Source organism: Clinocottus analis, unplaced genomic scaffold (genome assembly GCF_023055335.1).
Source record: "Clinocottus analis isolate CAN_PGR_092001 unplaced genomic scaffold, fCliAna1.0.p SCAF_17, whole genome shotgun sequence".
NCBI lineage: Eukaryota > Metazoa > Chordata > Actinopteri > Perciformes > Cottidae > Clinocottus > Clinocottus analis.
Genome location: NW_027175898.1, coordinates 10,979,277 through 10,998,440, shown reverse-complemented (window position 1 = coordinate 10,998,440; position 19,164 = coordinate 10,979,277). Strand labels below are relative to the sequence as shown.

Genomic DNA, 19,164 nt, shown 5'->3' with positions numbered 1-19,164 from the left:
CGTATACCGTGATAGCGTGAAACTGTGATATTTTCTGAGATGCCTATTGCACCGTGAAAATCTCACACTGTTACAATTGCATGAGGCCACGTGCAGGCACTGTACGATGAATCGATGTAGGTATCGTTTTGACAGGCCTGCTGTTGGCGCAGTGGTACGTGCAAAGCTCTCCCACCGTCCTACAGCAAAACAATCCTCCAAACACACAGGCCCAAATCTCTCTGGTTCTCATATATATAATTACTGTATTATCTAAAGCAGAGGGGGAAGGCAGAGGGATATACATTATAAATTATGTTTGACAAGGTGGGGTTAGTGGTTTTGTCGTGGCTTGTCTTTAGTTATTACTCATACTTCCTCCTGCCAAAGATAAGGTCTGCTGGTGAACATACCAAGGTGAGCGCTGGCGCAGGGCCCTTATCGCCAGTATTGATTTAGGGCAAAACCCAGTGACAGAGGTCATTGTGCAGTAAAGCTATCCATCATTCGGGTTTGATTTCTGCTCCGACCTGTCTCCAGGTTGTCTGCACGTAGGCGAGTCACAGGGAGGAGAGGCCACGGGAGGGTTGGACTGGGAGGTGTGATGTGTGACGGTGCATTGACGAGCTCTGGGTAATGCTCACGGTTTGTTAACTTAAGAGATGACAAGAATTCATCATTTTAAGACTGTTATTTTCAGGTTGATTCATATTTACGAAGTAAGGAAACTGTGTTAACTCAATTTGATCTTCTAATGATGGTGTGGAATCCACAAATGATTTGTCTTGCATTTAAAGCTTTGGATACTTAAGAATATTATGCAGCCTTGAATTTTTGCTCCACCGGCAGCTGATGACCATCTTCCAACTGTTTATTGGGCCACTCGCAGTAATTCTACACGTGTCCGAGAAACTGAGACACATTTCCCCAGATTTAAAATTCAAGGTAGTTCTCAGTCTGGTAAATTAATTTACAATCATAAACGCAGGTTTGTCTCTTTTGTAGGGGTACTTTTTTCAGATGTCTGGAGCGTATTTTGAGTATTTATTGCTGTTAATGTTGTCCGTGGCCTTGGTGGCCAGACTCGTACATTTTAGGCTTCAATGTTCTTTTCATCCTGGCTTCAAATTGGTGGCTTGTACTTTCAAATGTGCTATCACTCATATTATTGATTTGTCATGAAGATAATTTATTGGACTTTTTTCACCAACTTGTGCAAGAGCTGGAAGCTGCCAGTAATTCTCCGGGAGCGATCGCATGTAAATGGCTGTAAACTGTCAGCTGACTCCTGAGGGGAAAGGTATCCCGTAGAATCTGAAGCTTCTTTCGTTATGCTGAAGTAGCAATGGTGGTGGTGCTGCTTACTCTAACCTACCGGAGGATAACTTAAGTAGCTAATTACACTTCAGTCTGTAATCAATTCCGTGTCAGGTTGTCTGAGAACCCGGATTTGTTGTGGATTTCAGTTAAATACTGGGGCAGCTTATACATTTTATGGTTCTCTCCTCAAATTAAAGTTTATTTCTGCAATCCCCTCTAAAATGTGTCATATCCCATTACGCAAATTTGGATATGGTAAATTAGCGAGCAGAGTGCTTACGCCTTGAATATGTTGACTTTTTTTTGTGCTGTGTGCAGGGGGTTCGCTCGCTGGGGGTTGGGGGTGTCTTTAACTCCTAAAAGTTGTCTTGAATTTTCTCCCCTTGCAAGATGATGTGTTTTTGCAATTCAAATATTTGCTCTTTCTCTTCTCCATTGCAAAGCTCCCTTTGAAGCGGAAGAGTTCTATCAGGACCAATGACAGTGTGAGCTTGCAGCGTGACAGCGCAAGAGGCAGTGCTGGACTATTTCTAACTGCATATTTAAATAGCAAGGAAATCAAAAATCAAAAATGTATGCAAATGACGGCATGTTTTGCATGCTGATATTTTTATGATTTGGAGCTTGCATATTCAGGTGGTGTTCAGTACGTGCTTAGCTTTAGCAACATTAATCAGAATTACGGTACTTCATGTCTTTACCACATCCTTGATCTCCCTCTAAACAAACATTCCTGGGGGTGGAAGGCCTGCAATTTTGTAGATTTACTTTTAATGAAACCTCTGCTTAATGTTTTTATGGACCGTTTTTAGTAGAAAGACATATTTAAGGCCTTAGGCTTCATAGGAAAGTGTGTAACCCAGAAACTCTGAATACTTCCTTCTTAATATGATTTTTCTCTATATTGCACATTATGGAAGACCTAACTACCCCATCGTATTTACATTAATCACAGCTACATATACAATATATGCCTTCTTCATGTTATGTAGGAAAGCCTCTTTTCACTTGAATGAAGATTGTAGACGTAGTCATTATAATGAACATATGCACCAAGACACCATGCGTGGGCGATTTGGGAAACGTATGTGTTTTTCCAACGAGCAACATAACAAGACAAAGCCCTGGAAATGGGCCTATGGCTGGTCTGCAATCCTAAAGGTATAGAAAATACAGTATGAAATAATTAATTGAATTGTCATTTGTATGAGCAGCGCTTGCTCTCTGCACCCTATAATTCCAACCTCTTTCTCCCCCTTCCCCTCACCACATTTTTCCCTTCTTTTTTTTCTAAACAGCAATTAATCTCATTTTTAGTCCAATTTCCAGCCCTCTGCTGGAGTCAGAGCAAGTCCCCTGTTTTGTTCCTATTTGGCTTGGTTCCTCTGCATAGTCATTAAGGGCCCAATTAATGTCACCCTTTAGCTGAAGAGTGCTCATTTTTATTGGGGAGCTGACAGTCACCGCCATGAGTGCCGCAGTGTAATATGCATTAATTGCCCCGTAACACTGGTAATTACCAGTTCTTCAAGCCTCTCAGTAAACTGTCATGCCCAGACACGACTGCTTTGAAATAGATTACTCATTAGGGGGACCTGCCCTGTTTTCCAATGGGGGCTCGCTGGGTTGGCATAAAGATGAAAAAAAATCTGGTGCTTGAACAAATAGTTGCCAAGAGCAATTTCCTATTACAACTTCCCGGTAACGGCTTTTCTGTGCCTCACTTTTTCTTTCTTTGGCATTCCTGCCGTCACTCGAGTTGAAGAACAGAAGTACAGCTGGATGTCCATCACAGATCTTGCTGATAGCAGTTGGTTTGACTCCTCGTACCAGAGGTTGGGCTGGTATCCTGAGGCTTGTAATCGATGCTAGAACTTTCATGGTTAATGCTTATTGGTTTGGTTCCTTATCAATACTCTTATCGTTTTTTTTTTTTCTATTTTGTGAGGGGAAAAAAGACAATTAAAGACGAAGCAACATTGCTTTATTATTCTTATGTAAACAAAAAGTGTTTCATGAACAGCAATGTCTAAATAACTCACTATTGTGTGTATTTCATTGCCGACAAGACATAAATAAATCAATACATTTTTTAAATATACACTCTTGTTAGCAGCAAAGGGCTACATGAAGTTGGCCGTAGCCTCAGCTCAACAATCTACGAAAGGTTCCAAAATCCTTAAAATAGAGGCGCAGCTGAACAATTAGCTGAGCGATTAGCTTTCATTTTTCAGCCTGTTCTTATGATTAAACTCTGTACGGCATCGCTAACGTCGCCGGCAGTGGACGAGGATGAACGGCTGCTCGACACACAGTAGGAAACTCTGCATGTCTTCGCCAAATGTTTTAATAAATTGCTGGTTTTACCAGACTTACTTGTCAGGGTTTTGTTGCATTTGTGACAACAAATTCTCTACTCCAGTCAAATGTAGCCATACTATTTGTTCTCTCTGTCATGATGGGTGTTTCACGCTGCAAAGACTGGCACAGAGACAAGGAGAGGAGGTTTTGCCTTGAGATCTCACTCTGTAACTTCTAAAGTAATGCCAGCACAACCCTTAATTACGGACCTTATCGATACTTCAGGCTTTTACGACTGTTTAATCGGTTCCCGTTCGGGGGCATCCCTAGCCTTGGGATTTCACCATTCAGCAGTTTGCCTTGGTTTCAATTGAAATCTTAAATGTTGATTGTATTTTTTTGTTCTTGCCTTTGTACAACACTGCCCTGAATGTCCCGAGACTAGCATTGCAAGTGTCAGCATTGTTGCTTAATGTGAGGCATTTCAGGGCCTCTGTACATAGGATCAAGGCAGTGTTGATGTGAAGTTCTTGTTCAAATATTGATGCTAACTTTGCTCAGGTCTTGCGTTTGCAGTCTGGGGAATCTCTGTTTCAAACATTAGCTTGTGCTTCACGGTTCCTGAAACGTGTCCTGCGCAGCCGCAGAAAAATGAATTAATAGTCAATGCAAATAAATGAATTTCAAGAAATGGTTAGAGGACAAAAAGAGCAGATGTAGTGTGGGTGTCGCTGTTGTTCTGCGATAAGATATCATAAAGGAGGGACCAAATCAAACAATGTTAGCTATCACACATCCTCTCGACAGAAAGGTGTTGGCCTATTTAGTCACGCTAGAAACAATATTTAGATTTCACAGCTTTGTAAACACTCCAAGTGTGCGCCGGGCTGATTCTTCTATGGTCCCTGTTCTTTTCAAAAGCACTCTTGTGTCATTACCCATTTACCATAGCAAGGAAAAGAAAAGAATGTGAAGACCAGGGAAAAGCCTCCCTCTCACTCACACACACACACACACACACACACACACAGATAAAACGCACGCATGCATGCACACACAGAGCTTCTCAAAAGGTGCTGCTTTTGTTTTATCTCCCTTATAGCACCTGCTCCAGGCAATCTGCTCCCACTCGTCTCAAATGAATTTTGTCACGGCCTCTCAGATTCTCAGCCAGCGATGCGCTAATGAAAGGAGATAGTACAATTTGAACTGACCAGGTAGCAGCCGGCAGTGCCCAGCTGAGAGCAAGGGATGAGGACGCACCCCGCTTTGAAACAAAAGACAAGTCAACCGTCCGCTGATATACCCATTACCCTTCTCATTAATACCCTACAGACCTCGCCGTGTGAGTGTGTCCGTCCGTGTGCACTTGTGCGTGCGTCTATCTGTTTGTGTTGGTCGAGCACTTATCGAATTGTTTATGACAGGCCTAATTGGGCTAATTGAAGACATTAAGATTACCTGTCAGCTCTGTGTATCCAGACTCCCTATCTGTCTGACAACTCCTGACAAGTGAGGGACCCCGTAGCATCCGTCATGATGGAGCATTCGCAGGCCGTAATAGGGACAATAGGGGCCACTCTAATTTGATGTGGACAGCCTTGGCTGCACGGATCAGTCGCTCTCTCTCTGTGTGTGTGTGTGTGTGTGTGTGTGTGTGTGTGTGTGTGTGTGTGTGTGTGTGTGCGTGTGTGTGTTAAATATAAGTGAGAGTTGGGGGCTCTGTGGCTAATGGAGTCCCCCTTGGCTATGTGACAAAGCGATGAGGCGGTCTGAGGGGAAAAGTGAAAGGGGTCTTCAAGTGTTTAAGGACATGAGAGGGAAGGTGCTCCGGGTGACGGCCTTCACCGATTGAATGACAAGGGAGGAGCGCTGACATCTGTGTGCGCTCCGATGTCAGACGGACCCTAACTTTTCGACTTGGGGAAAGACCAAAATGTAACTGAAGGGCCCACTTTGACTTTGGCATACGTGTGTGTTGTCATTCACAGTGACAGAACACCACTGAGAAATAATATCATGCAAAAACCATATATTTTGTCTACCTGAGTTCTTAAATCCTTTCATTGGAAATATAGTTTTGTCATTATAGTTTATCCTCCTCTGATCTGAGGGCCAGATATTCATGGATCAGGGTTGCCAGATCATAAGCGGAGCACAGTGCTATCTTGTAAGGCTTAAGGAATGTGCCTGTGCATATTTGTATCGGCCCACCCTACCTCCAGACCCTCCCCTCTCGCCTCTCCCGTGTGGACATTGTGTGGAGCTTTGCGGCATCGTCGCTATGACAGATCAACGCTGTCCGCCCAGGAGATCCCTCTGTTTGTTTGTTCTCCAAAAGGGGTTAAACTGTCAAGTTGACAACTCACAAGACCTTTAGACTCTTGCACTACCGCCTCTCCCCGTCTCTCTTCTCTCCCTCCATGGCTCCCTCCCCCCTGTCCACCTTCATCCCCAAACGAGTGAAAATCAATACCAGATTGCCTGAGGACCACTGTTTGGTGTGGGCCTGACCCCTAGATGTCCCCCACTCTGCTTCTTTCATTACATGTAGCCCAGTATTTAACTTCCATCCTCATCCCTCGCCTAATTAGTTTCGATAAGCCCTAAGTCTCTCTCTCTCTCTCTCTCTCTCTCTCTCTCTCTCTCTCTCTCTCTCTCCCTCTCTCTCTCTGTCTCTTTCTCTCTCTCTGTCTCTTTCTCCCCCACTCCTCCCCCCTCTCTCTTACACGTGCACCAGCACACAAGCACACACATGGACATTTTGCTTTCTTGCCCTTTGAAAGGACACTCTGGGCTGGGAGTAATAAAAAGACAAATCCCAACACGCGCACAGAAGCCCCCAGCGATTCTTGAACTAGGATTATTTCTTTTGTTTGGATAGCAAATTCTTAAAAACTACAATGAAATTAGATTTGCACCCCAGATCATCAGTGAAAACACAGGGGATATCCTGTGTTGTCCAAAGGCTAATGCTGCTTTGTGGTGGGCCTGTTAGCAAGACTACACCCCCCACGTGTGTGGTTTTCCACTCGGCCTCCCCGTGAGAGTGCGTCTCTGTTGAGTTGCAGACAAAATAGCCATGACCATTTTCTACTATTCACAGAAGATGCTACTTGGCTCCTTTTTTTTTTTTAAATTTCCTCTCACTAAACCTCGTAAATAATTGATTAGCACGAACCCAGAAAAACGTTTTCAGTGATTTGTCCGCTGTAGGTCTGCGTGTGTTTTTATGTACCACCCACATGTCCAGGTGCCGCCACTGCGCCGGCTGGCCTCGTCGACCACTGACAAGCCCCAACGACATGTCGGCCCCCCCTGCTCTGCTCCCCCCCCCCCCCCCCCAGGGGCTAAAATTACCCTCTGGAATGTAAACAGACTGCAGAGTAAGCACACAGCTTTCTGTGGCCCTTCGCCCGAGTCCGTCTCCAAACTGGCCCCCCAAACTTGGACAGTTACATTTTGGACTCCAAGGCCAAGTTTGATGGCGGGGAATCCCGTTACCTGTCGTATGTAGCAAATATTCGCTGAAAAAGCCGAAAAGAACACATTTTATGTGATTGTTTGTACTATTTCTCCTCAGATGTCCTTTCCCCTTTTCATTGTACCAGACAGATGGGCATTCACACCAATTCATTAGGTGTGTGGGGTAGCTGTAAGCGGTGGAGTCTGGGTGAAGAAGTTCACTGGGCCGGGCGCTGACATGTTGATTTAGTGGTGGTAACACGACTGCACTTCCAAAGGTGCTGACTTGGACGAAAGCCAGGCCTCTTTTTCTCCCAGGGAGACATTAGAGGCCTCACTCTAACTCGGGGCAGGGTTCTACTCGAGGCTCTGCACAACAAACATTCACACCTGCCTTTCCATGCCGAACTTTTGGTTCCACCCTCACGGGAGTGGCAGCAGAATTGAAGATATAAGAGTGAGCCAGCGGATATTGTGGCTTTTCCAGAGCATGTGAACCGCGGATGCTTTGCTGGTCGCTGATCTCTGATAATGTTACACTGTAAACAACCAATCAGTGTTTAAATTGACACGAGGAGAACGTTTACTTTAAGATGCGTTCAGGCTCTGTTGGGTGAAAATGAGTTTTGGGCAAAGGTAAATTCCAACGTAATCATAAAGTGTTCACATGTAATCTCGAAAGATTTGTGTTGGTGAGAAACTTGAATAAATCCAGTTGTTTGAAGAGATGTTGTCACATACACATGAATAGATTTGTTTATGAATTCTGACCTGTTGACACTACTAGCAGATTACAATACATCATTAAAACTACTCATAACAAGATTTCTTTTAATTGATATATATATATATATATATTTGTGTGTTTTTAAGGGGAAAAATGATTTACAGACTAAAGAGTGGTTCAAATATTTGTTTAGGGCGGTGGCAAATAAATTGACTGGAGCCTTGTAGACCATCTGCTATTAAACAACAATATGGATTATCAATGATCCATTAAAATCCAATTAATATCGGTGCTCCCTTTATTTTCTGTTGTGCTGACCAGACCTGTGATCCGATCCCCACGAGTTAGAAGTGAACGTGAATTTGGATGTTTATATGTTTGTTTCAAAAGCAGAACAAAATGTGGGAACCAAACAGTCGAGTCTCAGACACACACATGCTATGACCTCACATATAAACATGATATCATCCATACATATAAACACACAACACTGTTCCTCTGCTGGACACACCAGGTTTGCAGGCGCCCGGTCAGGCTGACGCTGCCCTCGCGAGGGCAGATAGGGTTACAGTACAAACTGTTGTTGATTAGGGCCGTGCCTGTAGCGGGGGATCATCTTAAATTGAAAACACATCAGCCGCCAGGGTTAAGGGCAGGATTAGGACCAGGGCTGCGTGGGGCGGGGAGCAGCGGCAGACACAAAATGGCCGTCCCTCTGCTTGCTTGCGACTGTGTTTCCCCAGAGACAGGTGGCAATTATCGGCCAGGGCTGCTGGGAGTTCACAATAACAGGTTAAAGGAGCATGTATCCCCTTGACGCCGTAGTCCTCGGCGTCTGCACAGGCGCCCAGCCCCCAGCCTGCTCGCCCGCCACCGCGGGGTGGCTTCCTGTCTCCAAGCAGAACCTACAGACATGGTTACTCATCAAAGGCCAGAGGGACTCTCTGGACAGATCTCCAAATTAGCGCTGCGGCCAGTGTTTGGCTTTGGAGACTAATAAGCCTCATCTGAAAACAGTGAAAGCCCCGGAGACATTTGTTCTGCTGTTTTTTTTACTCCTAGTATCAGATGCAATGACGGTAATCTTAATCTTGTGTCTCGCACACATTTCAAACGTACACACGTCCACTCACAGATTATTGCCTACTCGTGATTTCAGCACAGCGCTTGCATAGGAAAACACCCTCTGCAGACATTGGCATAATATGATTTAATAATATCAGGTGTTAATGAACACCCAACTAGTGTGTTATAATTGATGAGATCAAGCCGTTCTTATGATCTACATAATTATAAAGGATGAGGAGTCGATATCTGAGTAAAGATCAGGTGAACGCTGACCGACTGAACCCTTAGCCCGGGAATAACACGCACACAGAGAATTCTTATTACTGCATTCATATCACAAAGGCTGAATTTAAACGTGGAAAAGAGACAAGGATTTGTTTAGTATATAAATCTATAAGTTGTTCCATAACTCCAACCCAACTTTAATACTGATCGCTATGGTCTCATCAGAGAGCTGTCGTCGGTAAGTTTTGTTTTGTCGCATGCAGGGTCCTCCACGCTGTTTGGATCAACTTCTGAACACTAAACAGACGCATCCACAGCCAGACCACACCTTGTTTGGTTTCGCTCCACATCCAAAGCAGACCAGAGTGTGTCAAAGCACGTTGGACCGTGACAGCGTAGATCTTACAGGGGACCAGCACAAATTACACACACACAACGCACACTTGTCCCTCAAATATGTGTTGCTAATGCGGTCGGCGACATGCTCAGTTAAGGGACCTAACGAGTTCCAAACGTTGATTAAGCTCCCTCCCACTGGCTGTTCGGGAAGCATAATATTGCACAAATGGCTCCTAACCAGGACCAAATGGTGTAAGAAGGTTGCTTATTAGGTCATGTGCTCCTTAAAATAATCACGTGTTAGGCATGTTATCAATCAGCTGATTGATATAGAGTGCGTGTGTGTGAGTGAAGATAAGGTGTGAGTTAATGTGAGAAGGTGACTAAGGTGATAGGAGGACGTGAGGGAAACTGAGGTCAGAGAAAGTGATAATTCGTTGGTGGGAGAAAAGTCCCACAATAGAGTGACGTGTTGGGAGTTAAAGGTGATTCATACAATGATGAGAAAAACCTGTTTGTACAAATCATCATTCAGAAAAAAAGTTTGTTACTTTCAGTGCAAGGCTTAGATTCATTTTTTTTTAATATAGTTTCTTTTACCCACAAATTGTGTGGATTTTGCTGTGAGTACCACAAACCTGCATCCTACTTGTGTGTGTGTGTGTGTGTGTGTGTGTGTGTGTGTGTGTGTGTGTGTGTGTGTGTGTGTGTGTGTGTGTGTGTGTGTGTGTGTTAACTAGATTATGTGTATTCTTCAGAGCACACCACAACATTCAAAAACTACTGCCCTAATGCATTACATTAATACATCTGACAAAACACTGTAATGATAATATTTCTCTAAAGTAGGGCAATATATTGTGAAAACACTGTAATATACCATGATTTTAAGATAGGTATAAGATTTAAATTGTTATATTACAGTAACATGATATAAGTGTATTATTTCTTCATAATTAGTATTATATTAGTAACTGAAATTGCTATCAAATAGTGTCATCAAATCCATTGTTATATTATTTCTGTTTAAATATCTTCTCAAAACAAAGTTATACAGAGGAACACATTAGATTTGATTTGGACAACATCGCAGCATATTGTTATTCGACAGGCAGCTAACGCAACAACAAAAAAATATGTGCAGATGTAGTTTCTATGGTTACTTGATAAAGCAGTGGACTCACGCTGACCTGACCTCCCACACCCGTCACACGCACACATTGCACCTCCACACATCTATGTTAAAGCCCAACACTACACATACATACACGTAAAAAAAAAAAAAAAGCCCTCCCTCTACCTCCAACAGTGATAAAGACCGCCACGGCGCCGCGTTCCCTTTCCATACCCCATCGACAGAAAACATAAAAATGTCGGGGAGAATTACACCTGGCGGAAGATGTTTTATTTTTCATTGCCCTCTATCCCACCTTAATTACGCTGCTTGGCTGACTCATTTAACATAGGATTGTTTGCTGCGGCTGCCTTGTATTTGTGTTGTACATAGCTGAGCAGACTTGAACTTTTCCTCGCCCGCAACAATAAAGATGGCGGTGGCGAGAGAAAAGAAGGTGTTCTTTTCTGAGCTCCGGTCATGTTAATAACTTGTCTGTGGGAGGTTTACTCTTCCATTCAACTCCTGTTATTTATGGACAGGAGGATGTATAGTTTGTAGCACGGGGGTTATTTACCTCTCCGCTCGTGGACGCCCCTCCAGGCAGAGCCAGCCTTTTTTAAATATCCTATTTGTGTGCACGGAAGCTCGCGTTATCAGGGCGTCTTCATCGCAGGGCTGGCTGACTTGCTACAAACAGCCACTAAGAGGCCATTGAAGTACACGCGCTGGACGTACCGCGATCAGCTGCGGGCCATATCACATGGCACGCAGGCCCTGGGTCACTGCCCCGCCCCCCTCCCCCTAAAACTCCACACTTTAAAACACATCACGCAGTCATTATCTGACCCTGTAAATAAACTCAAATAGGGAGCTGCCTATAGCATGGAATGCCCATGAAAGGTGATTTGTCACGAATACACCCAGTTTTGTCTTTTGCTATGTGTGTGCGCGTAGTCCTTCTGTCTCTAACACAGGGACTTTTATTCCACTGTACCTCTCAACCCAATTACTCTCAATGCGTTCTGCTTCTAAAGGAGTTGAGCAGGTTTCATACCTGCATTTCAGGGAGCAGAGCAAAGACTGACTGAAGCTTATGTTTGGCAGCGCTTTAGCGCGTCTACCTTCTGACCTGATGTATGGATGCTGAAAACAAAGAGGTCTTTGTGGGGAAACCTCAGAGACATAGAGTTCATGCTCAGGTAGAGGCTTATGCTGTCTAAATCATCACCGGGGCGTTTGTTTAAAATGGGTCTGCGCGGTATGTAAAATGAAATGACGTGTTTTAAAGTCGAGCGTAAATTCACCGTGATTTTATTGATAATTAGTCATGTCGCGTAATGTGTTTTGGCAGAAGTGCTCAACCCCCTGTTTTAGTAAAGCTTTTTCTCACCAAATGTGGCAGATCAAATTAGCCTTGATCTGTTTGTTCGGTAGAAATGTTAAACAGCAAGTTTTTTTGAAGGGGGGGGGGGGGGGGCTGTTTGACCTCCATCAACCTCAGACTTCTCAGTGAGACGGGCATAAATAAAATCAAGACAGCCAGTTTGCACGTTATTTGAAAGGTACAGTTTGTATTTTACTGCATTTTTCACTAGATCGCAGTTCATAGTTTTCTTTTTTTCTTCTGCTGCTCTGTGTACATACGGGTGGTGCATTTAAGAAGCAGAGCTTTAATTCCAGCTCTGTGTGAGGCTTTGGCTGCATGACTTGCTGTGTGTGTGTGTGTGTGTGTGTGTGTGTGTGTGTGTGTGTGTGTGTGTGTGTGTGTGTGTGTGTGCGCGCAGGCAGACACTAATAACACTCCCTTTCCTCCATTCCAGCGTTTCTGTTCCTAAGTGCCTTGCTCTCATTAAGCTGCCGAAGTAAGCTGCTTGGCACCTGCTTTAAATGCGACCACCACCCGCTCATTAACACTAACGAAAGCGTGGCTGGCAGCCGCAATCCACGCCCAGGCTCGTCAAGTGTCCCCCTTGCTGAAATTAGCTCCGTTTCACAAACAATTTCACCAACTCGTTACATAGTTAGGTGTTTATTGGAAGATGGTTGACTCTGACGTCGAGGTGGTGCGTGTGTGTAATCGGCACCCACCAGGTTAAGATGAGCCAACCCACATAATAAACCATAATTTGCCTCCAAACCAAACTGATCTTCCAGTCACTTCCTCCGGCGTTATTACACACAAAGGGATTGTAAAGGAGTACATAGGGCAGCATGTACTGTATATTTATTATTGCTCTATTGGGTGTCTGGATAGTGCTTGGAACTTCTTCTTCTCATACTGTGGCCGTACGGCCCATATTACCCTCTGACCTTTCCCTTCCCCCTCCGTGTTATTGTTTGTATTCCCAGTCTCAGATTTTTTTCCTCCAGCTCCCTGTGGTATCGACTTGTATTAATTCTGAGCAGGATTCAAAGTCCATTTATTTTCTTTACGGCATGGAGAGGCCTCGGTGACATGGCTCCTCTGTGTTTATAATTTTGCTTGTTTCAATTTGCGCTCTGCCTCCCCTGACAGACCTCAGACATGATGTATCGTACACCGCTGCCTTATCTGTTGATGTACAGTTTTAACCTTTCCAGAAGGTTGCTTCTCTTTACTCTCTGCCGCCCGGTCTCCCTTCTCTCCCCTTTTCAGCCGCACCTCCCCATCCAGAGCACAGGAAATGCATCCAGCACGGCGGCTGAATGAAAAGAAGAGCATAACCCCTTTTCCAAAGTCAACTAATGTAAATGTTTAGGTTTTGTTTCCATAACATTTCCATATTAAGAGTTGGCGACCATGTGCGGCGGCGGGCCGTGGAAACGATGAGAGTTTGGGAGCTCGAGCCTTTGTGCGGTGCTGAGAGGCTGAGCTATGTGTGTGACATTGTGGTGAACTTTCAGTGTGCATCTGTGGGCTTTCTCCAGGGCTGTTAGCTTTGGCCTGTTCGCTCATAGATACAGCACCGTAAATCACACGCTGTAAAATGTAGAATCCGGGGACGGGGTGCAGAAGCATGTACTGCTGCAAGGGCCTCTTTGAAGGAGGGTGTGTGCGTGTAAAGTCACATACTTTTTGTTGTGCATGTGTCGGCCTCCATGCAAGTGCTGTATGTAGAACATGCATTGCCTGAAGGCACGGTCAACAGCACACATGCATAGCTGGCAATGTCACGACGACTGATTCTTGCACTCGCGTTTAAAATGTATGTGGTTAGAATATCTTGTTAAAGTTGTCAGGGTCAAACATCAAGGTATTTATTATAAGCTCATAAATTGAAACCATATGAGAGATGAAATCTTCACTTAATTATTATTAAAATAACACCAGAGGGTGTTTAAGCCCGTATTTTAATACAAAATGATTGATCACAGGTTCAAGGTTTTATGCACTTTACCTTGGAGCTGAACTCCTGTTGCTCTCCGCGGCCCTTTGGCTAGCTTCCTGTCTAGGTCTCCCGAGGCCCCACAACATTGTTAACTGTCTGAGGATAGAGTGTCTGGGACCGGAGCACTGTCAGCCGCCTTGATTCTGGAAGCTGAGGTGCTCTCCGTTCAGAGTTCAACTGTGACATGTCTTTATGCATGGCAGCTAATGTTCAAAGAATATGTATGATCTATATGAGGCAGAGAGGGGCCACCGGTGGCTCTTTGGGGCATAATAAATAGCTTGAAAGATGATTCATTGACTTTGTGAGCGGGAGAAGTAGTGAAATAATGTTGCACATTCCCGGTGAAGAACTCCTTCATTTTAATTGTTTCTACACCTTCCAGCAGACCTTCAGGTGTACAGTAGCTACTGTGTCTAATGTATAAGAGACAATAGCAACAAACTGATCAGAGGGAGAGAACAAAGGATAGGACAAAGAAAAGTAAAACATCTTGTATTTAAATAGTCTGAACTTGACTCCTGCGTTGCTTGGCAAGTCATTATTTATAGCTTGTAGGAAGTGCAGTACTTGCCAACTGAGGCAAAGTTGCTTTGGCTTTCAAAGTGAGTGTGAATGAAACAGCTGGACGCTGTTGGATTGGCTAACTTCAGCCGCCAGATGCAGATTGTTTAAGTCTCAGACTCTGTGTTGAACTCTGTGTGCTCTGCTATGTCCCAAAAGCTTCCTACGACAGGATCCGGAGGCCTTGGCGTAGAGCTTTATTATTTCTTAGATTATTGTTATTTCACTGCCATTGTAATGTGATCAAGTGTGTATCACCTTGTCAGAAAGATGGTAATCTTCCTGGCAGCTTTTTCATTTGATTCAACACAAGTTTCCTGCATGGTGATCAAAGGAAAAAAAACCTAAGTGACCTTATCTCTCATAGATCAATCTTGCTTGTGTCCCATCTTTCTATCGCTTCACTTACTTATTCATGCTTTTTTGTTTTGGCTTACAAATACAACATCAACCGCCTTAAGCATTTTGCAGATATGAATTTGAAAGAAACTGTAACTCATTCCTAGCTCTCAGACGTGACAGCTGTGATGTACGAAGAAAAAAATGTGCTTTTGTTTTGCGCTGCAGGTTCGGTCCGGGCCTTGTGATCTACTGGTACGGTTTCATAGAGGAGCTGGACTGCCAAAGAGACAGAGGTATTCTGCTCAAAGACTGCTTCCCGACAGACATTGTCCTGTGCCACGCCGCTCAGCAGGACGGACCGCCACACGAGCCAGAATGAAGACAAAGAGGGAGAAGAAAAAAAAAAACACAAAAAAAACTTGAGATGGAAGGAAAGAGAGAGGAAAACAAGGAGGCGGGAAGGGTAGGAACAGGGGTGTATACCGAGATCCGGAAGCAATTTGGCTTTCCTGCGGAGTGAGACGACTCTGCCCTGAACTCCACCTGACCCGCTGTCTGTGTCTCCCTTCCTCTCTTTCACTGCCCCAAAGCCACCACATGTAAACACACACCACCTTTCTGTATATCTGACAGCAACGGGGTCAGATTCATACCTGTGTGCGAAAACACTGTCTTGGAGTCTTTCCTGGTCGCGGTCAGCTCCTGGCCCCTGGATGGCCTCTCGCAAACGGACAGCCAGGGTGAGAGCCAGGACCGAAGCAGGACATTAGGCCCTTCCTTATCACACCCAAAGCCCTGGCCTTTGTCACTCCTTCCTCCTCCACTCCATAAGCAGATAAGAGAAGGGCAGTCCGGGGGCTGGGTGGAAGCCCGTCTCTCACCTGCGTCACTCGGTGCCCTCTCAGTCACTCTCCGGGAGGTAAACAGGATCATTTCGGAATAAAGATGGCCTCCGTGCGACCTTTTTCACTTTATATAATCTATTGAGGATGGGTTTACGTCGCAACTAATCGTCATCGCACAAATATTGTCAACATGTTGTATCTGCTTCTTCCGAGTGAATTATCTTACTTCAATAACTGTATTTGGTTACTTTTGGGTTACAAATGTTCACACAGCTGCGACCGACCTGAAGTGACAACAATGGCGTTACACAACAGGTGTTTCTGTTTTTCTCTTCAGTTGGTTTGTTTGGTGTTGGATACAGAAAGTTAAATAATATTCATATTTTTAAATCAGTTTGTTGTTTATATTTGTTCTAACAATTCATGTGTTGAATATGTTCTAACTCCACCTGGTACTCAATTTACAACGATATAAAACAGAAAATAAAAAGCATATAGGAAGCTTGTTTGGCATTTTCTGCTTCACAAATACAAATGACTCATTGATCATAAAAGTTGGTGGTGACTCATTTTTGTCTATAAATTGTCTGTGTTTCTATTGACGCTCATAGATTTGTGCTCCTTGAATATTATTGGTTTGAATAATTTAACAAAATGCAAAGTAATTAGGTCTATGTGTTCATCCCACATTTCACACTGTGATCATTTTAAGAAAATGTCTATTTTGTATTTGCTCTTGCTTGTAAAATATTGAAAAGCATAAACTTTATATGTTCATTATATACACATTAACTTAAGTTACGTGCCTACAGATGCGAGAGTAGAAACACCTGATTTTTGTGTAAAGGTGTGTGACTATCCAGCAGTTGGGTGTTGCACTTCTTTACAACCTCAGTACCTTTTATGAGCAGATACCGATGGAAGGAACACAGCCAGGTTAGGAGAACCAGAAGTGAACATAAAATTGAGTGATGCTTTTAGAGGCAGATATGCACTGCCTATAGGGGGTCCCTGTCCTGTCCTCCTCCTTATGGCAACACAACGATAAGAGGAAAGAAAGTGAAAGGGTGACGAACCCACCTCCATCTCAGAGAATGCATCTTATAATATGAGGCAGGGAACTGTTGCCGTATTGAGTAAAGAAGATCATTTGTTTCCTAACACACAGCTCTTTCAGTACAGAGACTTTGGAACTTTCCATCACCACTCACTTGCAGAGAGATGACTCAAAGCAGACCTCAGGTGAATGGTATAGTGACAAATGAACCAAATGTTGTTTTTCTTTTCTTCCCATAGTGTAATCTGTCCCAATCCTGACCCACGCCTTTCTGTTAATGAGGAAAACTCACCCATAAAGAATAAAAATAAGCACTTCTATGTTTGTTCTGCACAGTCATGCACCACTCACGCAGTTGGAGAGATATGTGGGGGTTAAATACCACTAAAGTGTTGCTTGATTTGTTACCCTTAAACCTCTAACCCTCAGCTGGCTCCCATCTAGGCCTTGATCCCTCCACGAGGAGGCCAGTGGGTCAGCGTGGGGTCGCCAGGCGGCCATGGCTTCCTCTGTCAGGCCCCCCCTGGTCCATGTGGTACAAAACAACTGTCCCCATGTGTCCAGTTAAACTTGGGCCTATTGCCTGGCCATGGAATGCTTAGACATCAGTTTATGGCTCCTGTTGGACACAAAAACAGGGCTATTTTACTTAGGGAGGGAAAATTCTCTATTGAGTAGGAACAGAAGAGAAAAAAAATGGAAAACAGCAGATTCAGTTCCTCTCAAGTTTCAAGCCTTCCTGCCATTGTTTTCCAAGATGGCTGTCGCACAAAAGAGGAGCCAGGGTCAACTCCAATAAATTAGGTTCTGCACACAATGCGCACTAAATACAGATTTTTTTCTCTCTCTCTTTTTTTAATCTACTTCAAAGGCGAGGGCCGACATTGGCGTCAGCTGACAGTATTTTCACGCTGTGTGTGTAAATATAGAAAAAAAACTTCCATCTGATGCTTTTTTTAAGAGCCAGACATCTTTATTTTGTGTTTTCCTTGCCCTCGTCTCCCACCTCTTTTTAGATTCATTGTTCTTGTCACAACAATGGGGCACTCGAGTGCTCTCCAAATAAGGCAAGTTTGGAGAGGTCGTTTCCTGAGGACAGGAACACTAGTGTTGTGGAGAAATTTGATCCTCAAGAGGCATCCAGTAACAACAAGACTCAATGTACAGTATTTTCTCATTGTAGAAAAAAAAACCGTGTTCAGCAAAATATGAGTATTATGATAATACATTTTGTGTGAAGGAGAAAAGATTTAATACATACTATAAATAATGTGATTCATGTTACAATAGGGCCAAGAAACTACATGCAGAACTATTTAGTTACACATTTTATTCAGTTTTGTACTATTGGTTGCGATACTTAAATCTGTGACTCCCATGTGTCAGATTAGTTTGATGCAGTTCGCAGCCTCTACTCTGTCTGGGCCTGCAGGCTATTGGAAGTCCACTATCCACTCAGATGTACGTCTTGGCCCAATCTCTTCCCGATCCTGCTGTTTTATGCCTCTTCAGCCAAGCTGCTCGAAAGACCACTGAGACAGGGAATGAGAAAGAAGTACAGAACCAGAGGCAGGCTGAAGGGTGGGTTCCATCCCTCCAGCAGACCACCAAACGGACTTCCTCCACGCTCCTGTGTTATTTATGTGGAGAGCGCTCTGGCCTGTTTCTGCCCCAGGCAGTATGGTGCTTTTAGTAGGAGATCCTCTCAGCCTCCCTCCGCCAGCAAGACATCACAGGGTGGAAAGAAATAAAAGTTCTCCTAGAAGAGTCAGAGCAGCCAGTTTGAGATTAAAAAAGGGCTTGAATAACAGCACTGGTGGGGGGGGGGGGGGGGGCAGTTTGCCCTGAGCTGAAGCGGATACGAAAAGATTTCATATTTATTTTTAGGAAGCTCTGCCTGCTAATCAGAGGCTGTTATTTAAAAACAACAATGGATCATGAGAAAAATGTTCTGTGGGATTTTAAATGGCAAAGCGGTGGATGTTTGATTGACAGGACGGAGGGCAGATGGTATGTTTGAGGGAAACTGAACAACTATGACACATTAATCCACTCAGAGGGGTGGGGGTGTGGTGGTGGAGGGATGGGGGGGGGGGGTTGTTCAGTATGAGTCACTGGTGGTGCAGGACAAGCAGAGACACGGCCGAGAGCTTCAAGAAAGAAAAAACAAAATCCAGAGCACTGAACACCCTGCAAAAAGCACTCCTGACACTGATGTGACATGGGATCATATGCACCCAGGGCCTGCCCGCTGGAATCGTCCATTTCTGACAGCCAAAAAAGAGCAACTCAAGTCACTTCCTGTGAGCAAGGAACAGCTTGGCAGTTGAAACCTAGATATCTTTGATGGTATACTGTGTTAAACAGGGAGGTGTTGACTGGCCATCTTGCTAATTGAGGTATTCCATTTAGAGCCAAGCTCCCATTTGTAAAAACAGTGGCGCTCG

At 44.2% G+C, this 19,164-nt stretch overlaps 1 protein-coding gene across 1 annotated transcript in view; it reads left to right on the top strand.

Moving 5' to 3' along the window:
- Positions 1-16,277, top strand: part of cdin1 (CDAN1 interacting nuclease 1) — a 54,452-nt gene extending 38,175 nt beyond the window's left edge. The window contains exon 11 of the mRNA XM_068581023.1: positions 15,041-16,277. Within this exon, the coding sequence (XP_068437124.1) occupies positions 15,041-15,194 (154 nt within the window). The 3' untranslated portion in view covers positions 15,195-16,277. The remainder of the gene's footprint in view (positions 1-15,040) is intronic.
- The last annotated feature ends 2,887 nt before the right edge of the window (positions 16,278-19,164 follow it).